General features: G+C 40.5%; 1 protein-coding gene across 6 annotated transcripts in view; it reads right to left on the bottom strand.

The window, feature by feature from the left end:
* Positions 1-9,288: 9,288 nt before the first annotated feature.
* The window catches only part of plppr2a (phospholipid phosphatase related 2a), a 90,708-nt gene continuing 79,482 nt past the window's right edge, over positions 9,289-20,514 (bottom strand). For 3 of the 6 annotated variants that reach the window (XM_036148460.1, XM_036148459.1, XM_036148457.1), the window contains one exon: positions 9,289-14,205. In XM_036148460.1, the coding sequence (XP_036004353.1) occupies positions 14,097-14,205 (109 nt within the window). In that variant the 3' untranslated portion in view covers positions 9,289-14,096. Of the gene's footprint in view, positions 14,483-20,514 lie in introns of all 6 variants that reach the window. The other 3 variants (XM_021319197.2, XM_036148455.1, XM_036148456.1) reach the window with 2 other exon arrangements.

The following is a 20,514-nucleotide window of genomic DNA, read 5'->3' as shown; positions in this document are numbered from 1 at the left end:
AGTCATTCATTACACACAGACTGATATATTTTTCAGTGTTTATTTCTTTTATTTTTAAGGATTGTAACTGACAACTAATGAAAACTTCAAATTCAGTATAAGAAAATTAGAATATTGTGAAAAGGTCCAATATTGAAGACACCTGGTGCCGCACTCTAATCTGCTAATTAAGTCGAAACACCTGCAAAGGCCTTTAAATTGTCTCTCAGTCCAGTTCTCATGGGGAAGTCTGCTGACTGGACAGTTGTCCAAAAGACAATCTTTGTCACAGAGAAGGTCATTGCTAAAGAGGCTGGCTGTTCACTGAGCTCTGTGTCCAAGCACATCAGTAGAGAAGGGAAGGAGAAGATGGGGTAGAAAAAGTGAACAAGCAACAGGGATGACCGCACCCTGGAGAGGATTGTGAAACAGAACCTGTTCAGAAATGTGGGGAGAGTCACAAAGAGTGGACTGCAGCTGGAGTCAGAGCTTCAGAACCACCACGGTCAGACGTATAAGACATGGTTCCAGCTGCTGCATTCCTGGTGTCCAGCCACTCTGGAACCAGAGACAGCGTCAGAAACTAAAGACAAAAAGGACTGGAAGCTGCTGAGTGCTCCACGGTTCTGTTCTCTGGTTTGGACATCAAGGTCCCAGAGTCTGGAGGAAGAGAGGAGAGGCACAGAATCCACGCTGCATCAGGTCCAGTGGAAAGTTTGCAGTCAGTGATGGTTTGGGGAGCCAGGTCATCTGCTGCTGTTGGTCCACTGTGTTTTCTGAGGTCAAAGGTCAACGCAGCCGTCTACCAGGAAGTTTTAGAGCTCTTCATGCTCCCTGCTGCTGACCAACTTTATGGAGATGCAGATTTCATTTTCCAGCAGGACTTGGTACCTGCACACAGAGCCAAAGCTACCAGTACCAGGTTTAAGGACCATGGTGACCCTGTTTTTAGTTGGCCAGCAAACTCGCCTGACCTTAACCACATAGAAAATATCTATGGGTCATTGTGAAGAGGAAGATGTGATACACCAGACCTAACAATGCAGAAGAGCTGAAGGCCACTATCAGAGCAACCTGAGCAGCGCCACAGACTGATGGACTCCATGCCACGCCGCAATGCTGCAGTAATCCAGGGAAAAGGAGCCCCAGCTAAGTAGTAGGGCTGGACATGTTCATACTTTTCAGCTGGCCAACATTCCTGGAAATCCTTTTGTTGTATTGATCTTAAGTAATATTCTAATTTTCTGAGATACTTATTTTGGGGTTTTCATTAGTTCTGTTATAATCATCAAAATGAACATAAATGAACATTTGAAGTATATCAGTATGTGTGTAATGAATTAATATAATATACAGGTTTCACTTTTGAAAAGAATCATATATATTCAAATTATATGACCAGCACCTGCACTTATTTACATGTCCAAATGAAAGAGGATTTTTTAAAATCAAAACCTTAAGAAATATTATCCAATAAAACCACGATGAAACGATCCAATAAGCACTTCAGCCCCTTTTGGGAAGATTGTATCAAATTGTCTTTCATGATACAGGGTCTCTCTCTACTTACTTGGTGTTTTATTGCAGTGAAAAATGATAGGATGTCAATTTTTCTTTTTTCTACCATTTTTACTGACACACTTGGCTAATAAAGAACACACACACACACACACACACACACACACACACACACACACACACACACACAGTAGGACACAAGCAGCACACATTACCTGAATTAAAGCTGATATATGCCAAACAGAATTTAATTCTGATCATTATGAAGGACCAAATAACAGATAAACCTGGAAAGTAGGTAAGTACCGTGATTTAAATTTTAAATTTAAAATGCCAGGATTAATCTGGAAAATATTCCATTTTCATTTCATGATGTTGAAAAGGCCGTAGCTTAAAAGTAGTGAGAGATAGGGCATACAATAAATGAGAAAAAAATATTTACAAGGATCCAAATTTTGTGATTGGATTACAGTAACTTGCCCCACCAAATTTGTGTGATTTTTCTTTCTTTCTCTACCTTCTGTCGCTTGCTCTGCTCTCTCCTTTCTTTCCTCTCAGTATCAACAGCGCTCAGCAGCTGGCAATGCTAGGCTGCTCCCCTCCCTTTTCAAACTGATCTCAAAACATTATGAGTTTTTAAGAACTTATTACTTAAAAGCTTAAATATCTTAGAAATATCTATATCTATATATATCTATATCTATATCTATCTATATCTATATATATATATCATCTTATCCCTGTTGGGGTCGTGAGGGGTGCTGGTGCCTATCTCCAGCTGTCAATGGGCGAGAGGTGGGGTACACCCTGGGGACAGGTCACCAGTCTGTTGCAGGGCATATATATATATATATATATATATATATATATATATATATATATATATACATGTTTATTTTTTTTTCTACCATCAACAGAAACGCTTGACTCTGTCAAATACATTTGCCGGGTTTAGCTTGGCTAGACAAGTCTTATAGACACAACCTTTCTGCTCCTCAGATGACATTGCTGTATCTGCTAGCTGGACCTCCGTCCCCCCTCCAGCAAACAGAAGCAAGCAGAGAGGACCCAAAGAAGCCAGAAATCAGCGACCCCATGAAGGACAGAGGCCAGGCAGCCCACCACTGGGACACCATGCAACCACCAAGAGGACAGCAGAGAGCCTGGGACAGATCCCCCGTGGCCATGGAGCCGAGCCCCCCCCCAGGAACCAGCTGTGACATCCAACCAACCCTGCCAGGCCCAGGGTTCCTCTAATGATTTATTGGGGTGGTACAAATCCTTTTTCCCAGGGGGGTTCCAGACCCTTGTCCCACCGGGATTTCCGTCTATGTCTGTGACCGGTGTGCTGCGTTTCATCATGATGCTGTTTGTTCCCTAATGTTCTCTAAAAAGCCTCTGGGACCTTCACAGAACAGCTGGATTTATATTGAGATTAAATGACACATGGGGTTTGGTGATTTATTAGGTGACTTCTGAAGGCAACTGGATTAACTGGATTTTATTGAGGGGTACCAGAGTAAAGGGGCACTATTAACAAATTGATGATTTTCCTATTTTAATCTTTAAAAACAGCTGAAAACAACACCATAGGCAAAACGCTAGGAAAACCAACTTGGAAAAAAATTTCTTCACTGGTATACTTTGCACCTAAATAAACAAAAATGGTATACGAAGAGTCACACTTTCACTATTTTTTAAAAATACTTACATTTTTCTTCACCCAGACTTTGCAAAGAAAGGTCCTGTGGCCTTAACAACAGTATATCCACAGTGTGGACACAGAAATTTATTGTTTTACTTTAACACTGAAGTTGCGACCCTAGAACTAAGCCCCTACTTTACTTTGTTAGCATTTATTCTTCAATGGCCTGATAACATCAGTGTATCTCTAAAGGTAACTTGAATAAAATGCATGTCTATAAATGTAAAGTCTGACCATGCAGGAAATAAATGTGAAATACCACAGAACTACTTTTTGACAAAGGCAATGGGAACAGAAAATATAGTTGCTTCCAAATGCTTGGCTTGTGTTGCAGGTATCGTTTCCTTTTTACTTTACAATTATACATGCCTCTATGATGGTCGGTCTCACAAAATACGAATGAAATTATTTCATTGTTTTATGTTATAAAGTGGGAAATTATGGAAAAAGGCACTTTAAAACCTCATTGTCTTTTAGTTTGATGTTCAAACTCATATTTACCCTTCAATGGCTTTGTGATTGGAAATATAGCATACTAAAATTCCCCATGCAGATGCGTCTGGAATGCAGAGACTAGGAAAAAAAGAGGAATTTAAATCCCTAATATCTAACAAAGGCAGTAGTGCTGCCCACACTAGTGGGACAGAGATTTGAAAAAATAAAAAGCGAGGAGCAGAAAGATGCTGCAGGTGGGATTTCACCCAGAAAACAACGTCATGTTTTCAAGTACTCTGACTAGGATGTTTGCTTCTTGTTTAAATTCAGTCAGAAAGAGTGCTCTCTTTTTTTTTTTTTTAGGGACTGCAGGTGCATCACACTCGAATCTTGGAGAACTGAGCTGGCTGCAATTAGACAGCTGTACTGTAAGCGTTTTCTTATATCTTTAAGTCGTTTCATGGACATGAATTCATAAAATCAGTCAAAAACGTATTCGCAGTGCAAATCAGGCATGCAGCGCAAAGGTTGTAAAGCCACTTATCTGCATGTAATTCCTCATATAATCTGTGACATTAAGAGGACGAATCGTCTTCTCACTAATCAGCATACACAGGTGCAAATCTCATCAGCCACTGTCTGATTGTTCCTCTCCCTTCATGCCTCAGCTTGACAACGTATAAAGGGACGTGGAAAGAAGCCTCTCCCTTACTCTCCCATCGTGCACAGATGTGCATGACATGCAATGCCATCTTGTGGACGTCCCCTGCAACTGCATGACAAACAACAGTTGGGTAGCGTTACTGGTTCTTACAGGAACACACTGAGAATTAGAGCTGGTAAAGGTGATCAACCTTTGGCAGTGTCTCAGAATCTAATAAGTACAGAGGTGTTCATACTCCTCCTCCACCTCCACTTCTTCTCCATTGATGGAAATAGTGTTTGACCTGTTTCTACTGAAATGTTCTATCATTTCATTTGTTTTATGCACATTGAAGATGAGATGATTATTTCCACAGCAACCCTCAATGTGGACCACCAGTTCCCTGTGCTCAGCTTCTTGTCCATCTCTGATGCACCCCACGACTGCAGAGTCATTTGGATATTTCTGCAGATGACAGGCGTACGTCCTGCATTGGAAGCATTTGGTTTGAAAAGGAATGGTGAGAGTACGGTCCCCTGTGGGGCCCCCGCAACGCTGACTACCTGGTTGATACGCAACCCTTCAGTCTGCTTGTCAGGCAGTCTCTGATCCAAGCGATTGTTGAGGCTTCCACCTGAGTGTTCCGGGGTTTCTGTCGCAGCGAATCAGAATGAATTGTGTTGAATGTGCTGGAGGAATCAAGGATGATGATCCTCACGGTGCTGCCTGCTTTGTCCAGGTGACAGCGGATTTCTTGAAGCAGGTGTATGTTGGCATCTTCAGCTCCATCTCCACGATGACGGTCCTGTTAATGTGGAGAACTACAACCATGATAAGCAAACTGCAGGGGGTCCTGGTAGCTGCTTGTTCGCTTACTCAGGTGGCCCAACAGGAGTCTCTCTGAGACCCTCATGATGTGAGATGTCATTGAGGAGTGATGGGTCTTTTTTCTCGGGTACCGGCACAATGCTGAGTAAGGTTTAGAAAACAACACAATTAAACAACAGGTTTGAAAATAAATACCAATAATATCTATACACACACATACACACACAAAATGAATATATGTATAAAACTAGTAACTTGTGTATAGGGCTCAACAATATTGAGCCACATTGCTGTATAATGAGGATATTGCACTTCAAATAAGGCCAAACAGATCACATGGGGATATTGTTTCATGCCAGAAGGAAGACAGTTGAACACGTGATGTCCAGGGTGGGTACCGTCCTTAGTGATCCTCAGAGCCCTATTGCAGCAGCAGTAGCAGGTCATATCCTCCAGCTGTGGCAGAAGGCACGGTATGATCCTTTCTGCAGAGCCCTCCTGTCAACAGCAGAGCAGGTGGAGAACCACAACGAAGCAGTACACCAGCACCCTGGTGGTCTGCTTAAAGGAGACCAGCAGCCTCTCATCCACATGGTTCCTCCGTAATATGTGCAGGAGTGGGAGTCACTGTTTGAACCTTTTTACCAATGCTGATGTGTTAAGAGTCTGAATGTCAACCCCTGTACGCATTTTTATTCTGACACAGTTCATATCTCACTGTTCAGTTTTGTGGGATAAATCGTAACAAGTTAAGAACCTGTTTGAGAACAGTTAGAAAAAAATGTTTTAGAACCTAACCTTCAGGAATTTGTTGTCAGACTTAAGTGGACAGCATGTCACTAATTTGCCTTTTTATCAGCAAAAATCAAGTTTTGCTTATCTTAATACATATTATGCCAAAAACTAATAACAATCACATCAAAAATGAAAGCTTTCTCATAGCATAGAATGAGTAGTTTATAATTACAAAGGTGGCAGCGCACCCAATGGAACATGGGTGCGCTGATATGTTAACTGAAACAAAAATCTGTATTTTCTCTTCTTTCTTATGCACTTCTTGTTACTGTGCACTATTTTATTTTTATATTTGTATCATGTTCATGTTCGAATGTTCGAATAAATCCTTACGCCATGTTGCGTCACCATTTTCTGATTACAGTAGCTGAAAGGGGACAAACTTGTTAGTTTAAAAACAAGCAAAGCCGATTGTAGATCATTCTACTTGACATTTTTCGTTGAAATAAAGGATCATCCACACTTTTTGCCCAGCTAGCGGCAAGAGAAAGTAAAGAAAAGAAAAGAAAAGGAAATAAATGACAGGAATCAAAGCTATTAATACCAGCTGGAGACAATTCATGAGGGGCGGGGCTTCAAAACAGATGCAGAGGTTGACTGCTTTCTGCTAGACAGATAAGTTAATTCAATATAACAGTGAAGTTCATTTTGGCGTTATGTTAGAAGCAGGGCAGTGTAGTCCAGCAACTACTCTGTCCTCCTGGCAAAGATGGCTAGTTTCTTTGTCTTTGTCTCCCGCTCAACCATTTGACATGATGACCATAGCTTGACCTGTTAGCAGTAGCTTGGTACTGGTACTGGTACTTGGTACAGGTCTGGAGGACATACATGTTGACATCGGGTTTCTGTAGCAGTAATTACGTGTTTATCGGCGAGGCTGTTTGTAATTAATTTAGCACTAGATGGGTGTAAATCTTCCACACTGGGGTTTTAAGAATCAGTACTATTAACACTAGCATTCTGTTTCAGCTTCTGGTACACTTATTGTCTGACATTAAAAACAAATTTTAATATCAGACAAAGACAAACTGAGTAACTACAAATGGCAGTTTTCAAATAATAATTCCACTTACAAAAGGGAAAAGCTATCCAAGCCGACCAGCTCCTATGTCAGTGGTGTGTCTGTTGCTGCTCCAGAGCCGCTTCACAATTCTGGTCAAAAATGTGAAAGACGTGTTTATAAATATACACTTAAAAAAAAAGACAAGTTGCAGCATTTTGTTGTGTTTTTTTTCATGCTATATTTGCAAAGACCTTCCACAGGAATGGCACTAAAGATATAAGATTTTGTTTTGTTAAGTTCTTTAATTTTGTCAGTAAGCTCCAAAGTACAGGTCCTTTCCTAATTTTCTATAAATATGGAAAGTTTCATTCAAGAAAAATAAAACAGCATCTCAATTGAATTTAAAAGCTGATTTTTTGCTGCATAACCCCAGCGTGCCTGAGCTAAATGTCACCGACTGATGGCCAGACATTTTCCCACAGCATTTTCTGCTAGAGAACAGATTTCATGGTTCCATCAACATGGCGAGTCATCCTGAATCATCACACTACCACCACCACCACCACGTTTAACTGCTACTATGAAGTTTTATTCTTAAATCTTGTGCTAGTTTTATCCCAGATTTAACGGGACGCATACCATTCAAAAAGTTCCACGTTTGTCCCATCAGTGCATAATATTTACCCTAATGCCTCGGGTATCATCAAGACGCTTTTTGGACCACGTGACGCAGGTCTTTGTGGTTTTTCTAGACAGCAGCATTCATCTTGGAACTTTTCCACCGATGCTGCTTTTGCTCAATCTCTTTCTACTTGTTAAATCAATGATCTCTGAGACAAGGGAGGCCTGGAGTGATTTAGATGGTGTTCTGGGTTTGTTTGTGACCTTCTAGGTGAGTCGTTTCATGAGTCGAACCACGGTTCCATGTTTCCTCCGTTTGTGGATAACAGCTTTCACCGTGGTTCCCTGGAGTCCAAAAGCCTTGGAAATAGCTTTCTAACTCTTATGAAGACCGGCCAATATCAAAGACTTTGTTTCTCATCTGATCTCACATTTCTTTACACTGGGACATCATGTGTTCTTTTACAAGATCTTTTAGCCTACTTTATGTTGCCAGACAGGTTCTATTTAAATGATTTCTTCAATCTACATGGCTAGGTGTGGCTAGTGAAATTGAACGCAGTTCTCCAAACAATGTGGTTAATTACTGATAATTCATGGTTTGGAAGGGAGTTCCACCAATATTTCATTTTGGGTCTTGTTGGTTATAGCTATCTTTTTTCATTAATAAATTAAATCATCATTTGTAAAATGCTTTTTGTAATTATTCAGGTTATATTTGTGTCATAGCAAAATTAGTTTGTAGATCTAAAACAGTGGTTATTAAACTTGGAGTCATGAATCGACATGATAGATTAGATAACAAAAATTATAAAGGAAAGCATGTCTGTGCTTAAAGTCTTGAAAGTGACAGAAAAACAATCCTTAGAAGCCGATAAAAGCATTATACTGGCTTCTGACGAAGTCTCTTTTGTCAGAACAGTGTGTAATTGCTCCATGCTGAGAAATTTAAGTTTTTGTAGAAGCACAGAGTGTTCACTCATGACATGGTATAGGTTAAATTAGTAAAATGGGAGTGTTTTAAGGAATGTTGTTACTACAGAGACACTGTTTTCATGAAGTTTAAGATAGCTATAACTCCCAATGAGGAAAAGACGTGGGTGTAAATCTTCAAGAAATAAGCAGACAAAGAGGGGGACAGCAACACTGCAGGATGTGGGCAGGCTCTGGTGCTGCTCACACCCCACCTTCAGGGTGTAGATAACTCCACAGAAATACTATATAACATTGTGTAAATCAGGACAAATCAGAATCTTCTTCGCTCGAGGTCCCAGCTGTTAATGGAAGCGAGGAAGGTCCATGTATCGATACATGTTTTGTACTATTCAACTCTTTTAATACATTTTGATTAACTTTGAATTCTCTCTCTGTGAATTATTAATATCAATATGCATCCTTAAATTCCAGAATAAACGAACATGCAGTTAGGTGGTAAATTTTCCTAATATGTGGTAGCATATTCAACCAATAGTCATGAGTCTCTTGTGTTATTTTGGGCCTCCGAAGCTTAAATTTCCAAACCACTAATCAAAAACATCTAAATGCGACCAAACAATAAATAAAAAGAAGCTAAACCAGAACAAATCTGTAACAGAGCAAACCCTTTTCCATTATGTTGAATGATCAGCAGTGTTGATATCTCCCCTCATTATAAGACAGCGCATCCAGACGTAACGATCCCCACCATGATGAATACCTGCATGGAGAGACAGACAGCTAAGTCCATAAATCACAAAACAAACGCTGCAGACTGACTCAGGCGGCGTTTTCTTATTGCAATATCCATTTATTGTTCTCTTCACAGAAATCATTACAAAACAGAGGGTTGGCAGCAACAGGATCAAAGGAAACGTGGTTGTCCCTCAGAGCTGCGGATCTGAAGGAGACAGGTGCTTTTTGTTCACATATCAGTCAGCCTCGCTGTGTTTGTTCTTTGATTTCTAACAAGTTTCCTGAAGAATTTGCGGGGAAGCAGAGCTGCGCGTCTGACAGCTGAACAAAAGAAAAATCTGCATCTTCATTAGGGCCGTTTGACTTCTGGGGTTGATTCGTTTGAACCTCTTTAGCGGTGCTAACACAGTTCTCACATAGTGAACACTGAGCGGGAGCGAGTGCATCTGAAAGATCTGCCGGGATGCTCCACAGCGGAGTAGCTTACACGAGGAAGCAGAACATCACAACATAGCCACCTAGAAAGTCATTCTGTGTCTCTGTGGAGATTATTTTAAGGCATTTCTGCTTCAGTGGGGCATGGCACAGGAAAAAAAAAAAAAAAAAAAAAAAATGGAGGAAATGTGGTACATCTGACCAAACTTCACATCTGGACTTAAAGGATTAGTTTTTCATTTCAGCTCAGACAAACAAGTCGATATTGGGAGAGTGATGGAGCCTGGAAAGTTTGCCTTGCTTAAGGTTGAGTTATCCATTGAAAGACTTACTGTACATACAGCTGAAAAGCGAGAAAACTGAATTAGAAATCTTTTGTTTCTTATGAACTCAAGCTAGGACGAGCATTTTGGATACACTCATCTGGCAGGAGTTTCCAACAATCATGCGCATTTCTTTCCAGACAGAGCAAATGCTCAGGCTGTGGCTCACTGAAGAACAGTTTTACATTCACACTGAACCCTCTAACTGAAATGTTCATCGCTCACTGCGTGACACTTGTAAACGTTAAAGCGATGAAATATGAACATCTCTTTCATCAGTTTTCATAATTAACAACTTAAAGAAAACAGTTGATAAGAATCTAAAATTGGACTTTATAACTGAAAAGGTTTGCAGTTAACAGTCATGAAATAAGAAAGTTTCCATGATTGTTGATACCATCATGGATAAAACCAAGTACACCCCATGATTTACTTGCTTGCAGAAAGGCTCTTATCAGCAAAAGCTCTGACTTCGTATTAGTATGAGTTCATCAGTCTTATGCTTGACCAGAGTATTCTTTGGTATACAGAGGATTTTATGTTCGACTCGATCATTGCAAGGTTTCCATGTCCTGCTGCTGCAAAACAAATCAAAATCAGCACCTTTCATTGCTGTTCTTGACAGTTGGGTATGTATATGCTGCTTGTGCATGGAGGGATGCCTCGGGTGCTGCTTTTCTACTGAGTATTGTTTGATTCTCTCCTTCTAAAGTAAGTTGCTGGTCTCTGGGCCAGAGGTGAGGAATCCGGCTTTAGGAAAGTAAAAACCCTGCCTGTTTTTTTTTTGTTTTCTTTTCATCCTGTTCACTTAACCAGTGGATTCTAGTCCCTGTCTCTGCTGTGGAGCTGGAAATGCAAATGGTTAGAACAAATCTCTGGACTGGATTTTCACTTTCCGAACCTGGATTCCCCACCCCTGCTCCAACCAAGAGAAACGCATAGTTGTTTTATTATATAATTTCAATAAAAACGAAATGTCAAATAAATTACTTGTTACTTAAGATAGAAGTCCAGATTTTTAGCATGATCGGTCCTCCATTTAAATCCTATTTTTTCAAACAATAAATGATCCATGTAAAACTAACCAAGTCAGGCTAACAACCACTTTTCAGTGGGGATGTTGTTACTGAGGGATCAATTTTAAAGTTAGCTATTTTTAGAATCAGTGAGGTGTTTAAAAATAACATCCAGAAAATGCCCAAATGGGGAATGAAGCTATTTAAAAACCTGTCTAATGAGAGAGTAGGACTCAAAGCAGGAAATGGGAAGGGCAAACAAAATATGGCAAATTGCTCTGTTTTCTTCTTCTGGGTGATGTAGCATGTTGAATTTGGACACATTGGCTGCCTTTTCTAAATCTCAGAGTACAGGCTTAGAACAACATGTTGAAGGGGAATACACACTGAAACTGCATCAACATCCACTCCGGGGAAGATATTCCACTTTAATGTGTTCTACTTGTTGATGATTCCTCCGAAAAGCACAGTGCCAGATCTGCTACTATAGGTGGATACACCTGTTGATGATCCGTTAATCAAGTGCATTTAACTGGCAGCAACTAGCTGCTACGTTCACTTTTAGGTCCTATGGAAGTTGCAAGGGTGTACTTAGGCTTTTCCCAGGATTGTATAACATCACACAGAAACTCAAATGAGACGCATACCGCTAGGTATGAGCTGTTGAGTATTTCTCCACCTATTTGTTGTTGATAGGAGTAATTCAGAAACACCAGACCCCATGTTCTCCGTCAAAACAGAAACAACACGCTTTTACCCAAATTCAGCATCAAGTGAAATTTGTAAAAATTAGGCTGCCAAATACAAAAATTTCCCTATTTACAGTATCATACAAAGAAGAGTTGGATGTTGGATGTAGAGGAACAAGGTAAGGTAACACCTAAGGTTGCTGTGTTTATTTGTACATTTGTGTGCTTTAAAATACAGTGACTTGCAAAAGTATTCAAATCCCTTGAACTCCTGCCCATTTTGTCACATTACAACCACAATTTGTAATGTATTTCATTGGGAAGGAAGGAATTCTATTTGGTTTTCAACATTTTCCAAATAAAAATCTTAGTGCGTTTGTATTTAGCCCCCCTGAGTTAATACTTTCTAGAACCAACCATTGCACTGCAGTTAAAGGCTCAAGCCTTTTCGGGATATACTCTAACCACTAGAAAATCTTTAAATTCTAAAGTTGATTTTGGTCTGGACATTGACTGTGTCGTTTTGACATGCTTTATGGATGACCACAACATGATGCTACCACCACAAGGATTCACAAAAGGGATAATGTGTTCAATGTGATTTGAATTGGAATTTATCAGTGTATTATTATTATTATCCTAAACATAATAAAATAATAAATAAAAAAGAGAAATGCAGCATCAGTTCTTTTACTAACATAGTTTTGCATAAGAGCCAGAAAGCTACATTTTGGTCTCATCTATCCAGGGCACCTTCTTCTACATGTTTGCTGTTTCGCCTACAAGGCTTGTAGCAAACTTCAAAACTTGATTTGATGGCTTTATTTCATAACTTAGTTCTGCTCGCCACTCTTTCAAAAAGGCCTGATGTGCTGACTAATAGCTCTCAAGTCGACAATTTTTCCCAACTATAGATCTCTGCAGCTCCTCTAGAGTTATTATTGGCTTCTTGGCTGTTTCTCTCATTAATGCTCTCCTTGCCTGGCTTGCTCGATGACATGGCTTTGTAAGTTTGCATAATAATGGGGGATCGATACAAATGCAGTTTTCACATTATTATTTGTATAAAATGTCCAAAAAATGTTTTCCTTCCACTTGTTTGGTCGTGTACTACTTTGTGTTCGTCTATCACCAACAATACTAATAAAATATGTTTGAGTTTAAGGCTGTAATGTAAAAAAATATGAACAGGTTAAAGGAGAATGAAAGTTTTTGCAAGGCACTGTAGGACAGCTGACAGAGATTTGATCTGTAAAAACACGTGTTCTTGTCTTTGTGTGTTTATGTATAAATCCTCCAGCAGGGGGAAACATTTCACAGCACAATGATGACACAGTAGCTAGCAGGAAAGCTAAATGGAGATGAAGTGTGGGTCAAGGGGCAAATGCTAGAGTGAAGAAAGTGTGCAAATCAAATTCAGCAAAACTGTCTCACCACATGTGGCGCTCATGGCCTCTACGTAATATATACAGATCAGTGAAGATAAAGTCTTTGAGATCAGTCAGAATAGTTACATGGCAGGGGCAGTCTGAAGAAAATAGTACCTCCTTTTCCTGGGACAATGATGTTCCAAATCCAGTGGGTATGCTTAAATAAACAAACATCAAATCCTGGCTCCTTTAAGTGAAACCATTTATTTGGCTGCGGTCAGGACCTCGCCTTTATTTTGCACATGTTTGCATTCAACGTTAGAATTTGGTAAAACTTCACTCATCTCAGAGTGGAGAAAAAAAAGCTCTAAAGAAGAGAGACAGCTGGAAGTCTCTGCACTTTTGTCCTGTTTGCTTTTGTCTGTTGCTTCTGCTGAGAAATTAAATGTGTGCTTTGATCAGGGCGGACCCCATGCAGCGTAGAGCGGGCTTCCCAAACGTCAGTGGTGTGTTCGATGAGAAAGAAGAAGCAAGAAAAAGTACGTGTATGAGAGTTTTTGATTGCATGGCTTGGTAAAAAGGTATATTCAAAAGGTAAATCTCAGTTTGAAACATTTCCTGCAGCGAGCGTCTTTGGTCCAACGAGGCAACCTCCTGGCGGCACACCTCCAAGCATAGTCTTGGGAGTTCACCGCCACCTTTTAATAGTCACATCCCGCCCCGTTTTCACAAATATGAACTGATTGGTACAAAAAAATGTGGAAAATCTCTGAAGTCACAGTTTGATGTTTTCCAGCTGCAGGAAAAATTATTTGTGATTGACTTAATACAAAATAACACAAAATTTTATTATTGGAGAGAGCTAGGTGACTCTCAGTTGATTGTTCACAGTATTTTAAGAAAAAAAATAAGAGTCTAAAACATTTGCCTATCGGTTCCCCGGCAGTTAAGGATGTCAACAGGGTGATGTCTACAAGGCCTACACCTGTGTGGAATAGGAGCGGTGCAACGTGTTCCGACCCGCTCCATGGGCCGCGCAGTGTGGCGAGTGCTGCTCCGGCTGGTCTAGACTTCGCTGGAAATGGAGCGAGACGGTACGAGGACATCGGGGGTGGCGGGGAACCGATAGGGCTGATGGTCATGTGATCTCTGTGAACGGAGATTCCCGCTGAGTCTGCAGGGGTAGAGAGAGGAGTGAGAAGGAGAGAGAGGTAGGGTTGTGGGAGGAGGAAGAAAGAGGTGAAGAGGAGAAGGGGGGGTTGGAGAGAAGAATAATCCAGTGCAATGTGAAGGATGAACTGATTGTTTAGGAGGAATGGATGGAGAAAGTATGTACGAACAGAAATAAGACAGAGATAGTAAGGGATGACTGTGACAAAAGGGTTCAGGTTTGGTTAGAATGGCTGTATGTAGGCATTGAACGGTGGAGAGGGAGCAGAGAGTGTAGGATGCTGGAGGGGAGTGAAAGATTGAGAGGGAAAAGACAAAGTGGGAGACAGAGGAAAAGAACCAGTCAGGTGAGGGTTAGTGACGAAGACAGACCACAGAGGACGAAAGACATTCCACAGAACTACTTGGACAGCACCCCAGTGAGAATCGCTTTAGGATATGCAGCACTTTTTAGAAGAGGATAAAACTTTAGGGGCAATCAGGTCGACTACTGTTACTCCCTTTTAGCCTCGGCGGGCCAACCGCTTTCCCTCCCAATCAAATGTATCCTGAGTGTTTCAGACAAACCAGTGACTCACACTGAAGAGATCTTGCTCTCCAACCTGGCAGTAACACAAGGACTAAACTTGGAATATGATGCATCCTCTGCCTTATTTTACAGAAAACATACAATGTATTACAAACGTATTTCTGTTGCTTTAACTTTTTAACATTTTAGCAGCCTACAAATTCAAACTTTTCTTTATTTTGAGGAAATTTCATATGAGTTTACAACCGTGCTCTACTTTCTAGTCTAGAGACTCAACCCGACCTTTTGCCCATTCTTCTTTACAAAATACCTCCAGCTCAGTCAGATGTAATGGAAAGCATCTGTGAACAACTATTGACAAGTCCTGCCACACACTCTGTTAAAGGTTTAGGTCTAGATTTTGATTAAGCCATTCTAACATGTAGTATTATGATCTAAATCATCCTCTTCCAGATCTTGCAGTGCATTAAGTATTGTAGTCCTTTGGGAAATTGAACCTAAGTCTTATCCTCACATGGTAATGATGCCACCACCATTTTAAGCACTGAGGATTTTGTGTTCAGGGAGATTCAAAGTCTGTTTTTTCTGCAATACACATTGGGCATGATTTTCAAAAGATTTAAATGTTTGAAAAGATTGGCAAAAAAATAGCATGTGCAAAGCTGATCTTCATACCAGGTACCAGGGTGTGTAAAATAAACAGAGCAGCGGGTACAAACTTTGTTGCGTGTGTGTCTTCAAAAATATGCAGATAATATGCTTGGGACCAAACCCCGCAAGAGTCTGTGTGCATGTGACAATATTTGGACTGTCAGAAATTATAATAGTATGTTCCAATGTTCCTTTACAGGCTCTGTTGGAAGCACAGTTATGTTGTATTAAGTTATTATGGGCCAACCTTGGTTTGCAATATTTTCGGTCAGGCGGCTGTTGTGAAGAGTTAGGTGGTGGTAAATACAGAAGTTTAGAGATGAATTAGAGATGATTGATATATGCTCTTTCAAATTTAAGTTATGTTATTTTTTGTAGAACTTTGAAACACTTAAAGGAGATAGCTACAAGTTTAACTCCTCACTGCTAGTAGGTGTTGAACTCGCGCTCGTCCGTTCTCGTTCCAAACTTCAGTAGTACTATTTTCTAGCCGGTTGCTAGGTCCTTTTGGTTAGTATTAGGAAACATTCAACTTACCTGTCCAGAAGGAAAGGGACAACCACTGTGTGGCTTCTGAGCGTCTTTGCTTCCTTAGGTCGGCACCAACGCTCAAGAACTTGACCAGTGAGGGTGAACCCTCATTTTGCTTCTTTTTTGGTCAGCTTGAAATCTGAGAAATGTGACGCTGAGAAGAAGCCATTTCTCAGCGCTATCACAGAGCTAATACAAGAATGTAGTAGCATCGTCTCGTGTGACTTCAACCTACTATTTCTATTGGTGCAGAATCCTTTCATGTCTATGCTGGCATCGTAACCAGAAGGAAATATTTATACAATTAGGAGTTGTTAAAATTTGTAAAACAATCATTTCTATACTATATATATTTATTTTTCTGTAAAATGTATACTTTTATTCTCCACCACTCTAGATGTTCTGTGGGTGCATTATTCTTGATATCATTTTGATGAATCGTATTGATGAAAAAGTTGTAACAATGACCTTTAAAGTGCATTATAAATAACATTCATCATTGTTATCAATGTTATTCCATCCATCATTGGCCCAACATACATGTTTGTTGTTTTGTTGTTTCACTATTCATTATTCTGCTAACCTGTCAGCTGATTTTCTTGCGTTGATCCGTACCTCAGCAGAATGGAGCATTGTGTAGAGCAGAACGAAGCGTTGCATGGTGCAATACCTCACAGCTCGAAGGAAGAGCTAACACCAACAGAACCCGGTCATGGGGCTGTCCGTGTCCATCAAGCTAATAACAGCTAGCATTAGCTTCTGTTTAACACTACACTATTGCAGACACAGGAGCTTTACTGATCTTTTTATATTGCTCTCAAACATCTGTATCATACTGTAGTAGTGACTGGGGTAACAGTGGCTTAGGAGTTAGGGAGTTCGTCCTGTAACCAGCGGGATGCTGGCTTGATCTCCTTCTTCGACCGTCTCAGTCGCTGTCTTTGCATGCTGGCAGTGATCACAGAGTCAATTGTAAGGCAGCCTCGCTTCTGTCAGATTGTTCGAGGTAGCTTACCACTGTCAGCATGTGAATGACTGAATCTAGTGTAAAGCGTGTTGGGGGTCCTTAGCACTTGATCAAATATTATACAAGTGCAGGTAATTTACCATTACTTTAAGCCTATCATGTGGCACCATTTAGCATTTCGTTTTTCTTGTCTGTCTGCCTAGGAAAACTAATTTGTGTTTATTGTGTATCTTCTGACTGTTCTCCACATGTTGGAATACTTTAAAAGACTTCCACCAGCAGCTCATTACTTGGGTCACGTCACTGGCTGCAGGGAGAAGACACTTAGTGTCACTGTGCACTGCTGCCAGAACAAGTGCGACAATTTGGGCAGATGTAAATGGGTCAATTATATATTTTGATACAAATCTGTATTTTTGAATAGTTATTTTTTAACATCGAATATACTGAGGCATCATTTTGACAACCATACTACATACAATCTTATCTTTGGTATCATTGTTACCGGTGTGTAAAAAGTATATTTAGAATAAAGCAAATGACACTTAGGATGGCAGAAGTGCAAGGAATGCCTGGCAGCCTGCAAGGCCTATAATACTGTTGTGCCATCAAGCTATGAGGAAAAATCAGAAGTGGTTGTAAGTAAAGGAATTTCAGACTTTTACAGGCACCAAGAACTGCCCCCCTCAGCAGGGTGCCGTTGCTATAAATCCAAGCTGCCGACAGACAAACGTCCTCAGTCCCATTGCTCCTGGAGCGACATAGGGGGGAACTCGTCCATTGCGGAGTGGAGGATCTGACTGGGTTTGGAGAACTGCCGGCTGAATTGAAGCTAAGTCTGCAGTCTAGCTTCTGCATAACCAGATGCCGGAGTAAAGAATCCGTCTATGCTGAAACCCGCCTTGTGTCCCCCCCAGCTGTTGCAGGAAGCTGACTCTAGGTGTTTTTGAAACATGTGGATCTCACAAGATAGCTCCCGCAAACTTCTTCGGAACCATGCCATGCTGATGTAATTCAAGTGTGTTTTTACGGTTATAACAAATGTTATCTCCATAAGGGTTTTATACATTGATGGGATATTAAATGTTTGTGTTATCTGGTCCGCTCATTAGGTCAAAATAAAGCCGAAGCTTTTTAAAATTAGTGCCAAATATCCGCTAGCATAAATGCTATTAGCTTCCCGAATAACACACAGCGTAGCTACGGTTCGTTTCAAACATAATATTTGTTTAGTCTGGCTCCACCATCATTCGATAGTGCTACGGGCATTATTACCACATTAATATGGAATATTAATGTCTATATGGAATTTGGAATATTAATGTCAGTGTAATGGTCATAGCTCTCAACTCTCACGCATTGACCGTGTGACACACGCATTTCATCAATTGCACACGCTCACACGCATTACTTTGAAAATCTCAATCTTACTACGAAAATCTCACTCTTGAAACGCACGCGTACGGACGCTTCGCGTCATGGCGGAACCAATTTGCGGTACAATGGTTTCCGCACGTCCAGTAGTAGAGGTAACACAGCTGCAAGGACCGCCGCCGCGCAAAGCAGTTTCCCTCATCCAAAGTGAAAGACTTGGACGGTCCGTGTTGTGTGCGAATTAAATGGTAAGTCGTGATGTGTTATAACAAATTGTGAATTGAAAGCAAAGACCGTGTAAAATAGGGACCGTCTTCAATGGACCGACAGCACACCCCCCCCCCCCTGAATCGACCGACAGCACCCCCCCCCCCCCCCCCCCCCTCCCCTCAACAATCTCACTCTCAACAATCGTCAAAAGTTGAGAGGTATGGTAATGGTGTTTTGTATAACTTTAGTATTAACCAAGTTTAGCTACTGATTGCTACAGCGACCCCTAGCTTTCTGGAGGTATAATCACATTGATAAAATCAAGCGTTCTAAAGTTTTTAGAAACAGATTTTTACTGAGGAAAGCATTCTTTAAAGTGTTATTTTGTCAATTAATGTTTGTTTAACTCAGGATTTGCATTGTGAATGGGTTGAAACACATACCAAATGTTGTTCTGAATTAATTAAGATAATTTAATCTCATTCCACATTCTTTAACAAGAACTTTGGTTTTAGCCCAGTATAGAGGAATTTTTGATTGAAATATAATTCTACAGTGATGTTCTCTGGATGTTCATTTTACTTCTGTTAATAAATTATTGAACTTGAAGAGAAGTTGTGACCTATTTATTCTAAATGTGTGCAGAGTTCGCTGTTAAAAGAATGCCAGTGTTCAAATCATTCCTTTCAACTATTGTCCCAATATCAGCCCTTGGGCTTATATTCACTGGACACTACCTAAAAGACAGATAGTTATTTATCAAACATTAAATAACTTCAAACAGTCTGTAATAGCACAACAATACAGTAGGGGAAACTGTGCATATAGGCCAAATAAATGTTATGGCTTATGGTAAATTGCAAACAGAAATTGCTATGGCTTTCCTTATTCAATTACTTTCTTCTTAGGCACTTTTCCATTGCATGTAAAAGCCCCAGGTTTTTTAAAAGTGAACATAAAGTGTTTTTTACGTTTACACTTATGCAATAATATGGCCACTCTGACTATGGCTCCCAGCATGCCACATGGCTTGAAAACAGCAGTTCAGACAAGACACGGTCCCTTCCTACAGTTTTCACTGTAACGGAGTGGACCCTATCATCTCAGCAGAGTTCCCTAATGTTTGAACATGCGGTGAGCTGGTGGTCGACATTTTTGCTGGACAAAAGCTGAACATCACCTTTACCTTTTTGTCATAGGATTGACAAAGAGCAGTCCAGACTGTAATCAATTAAGTTGAAGCGCACAACTTGAGGAGACACAAAGAAGTCCCCCCTTTTCAGTCAAGAGACGAGGCAACGTCTTTTCTGCTTCGGCCAAGCAGGTCACAAAGACCACTACTGCAATGGCAAGACGTGGTAATGAGCCACTACCACAAAACCCATTCTCCCGTCTGTGGGAGCACCACAAGGGAAGCAATCATTTTATCTCTCATATAGTAATTGATACTTGCCTGGGCAGAGGTTTATTTAGAAGTAGGTTTTATTGCCAATGTTTTACTCCAGAAGGACTTTGTTGGTCTGTCTGTTGAACGCTTACATGCAGTGACTGAATTCTGGTGATAAGTTGTTGACTGTGTTTGATTTCTGTAAGATGTTATTTGATTATTATCCTAAAGTCACTAGTTTGAAGTTGCCACTTCAAACATGTGAGCCCTGGAGACACGAGAACTGCATATCAGCTGTACTATCTACTGATTGCCAAGGCCAATGCTTGCGTATTTTACTGAGCAAGATAATAAATGTCCAGGACATGACTGTCTTTATTTGTCTCATTGCAAGGCTGCTGTCAGGTATTAGTAAGTGGCGATAACGGGGGCCCGGACGGAAACAGGGCAGACGAAGGTTGCAGTGGGACTCTTAGGTGCGATTATTTTCATCTATGTAAGCTCTGTTTCTCCATAAAGTGCTGGAACCTGACCACTTCACCATTTCCTTATTCAATAAGTCTGGGAAGTCAGTTACTATTTGATTTTCCTACCACATAAGACAACCACACCAACGGTTGAAGGTTATTATTCTGGATCTTATCAATATTTTCTGCGGGACACC

Source organism: Fundulus heteroclitus, chromosome 16 (genome assembly GCF_011125445.2).
Source record: "Fundulus heteroclitus isolate FHET01 chromosome 16, MU-UCD_Fhet_4.1, whole genome shotgun sequence".
In the NCBI taxonomy this organism is placed as follows: Eukaryota; Metazoa; Chordata; class Actinopteri; order Cyprinodontiformes; family Fundulidae; genus Fundulus; species Fundulus heteroclitus.
The sequence above is the reverse complement of the archived record's forward strand: the minus strand, read 5'-3'. Positions and strand labels throughout refer to the sequence as shown.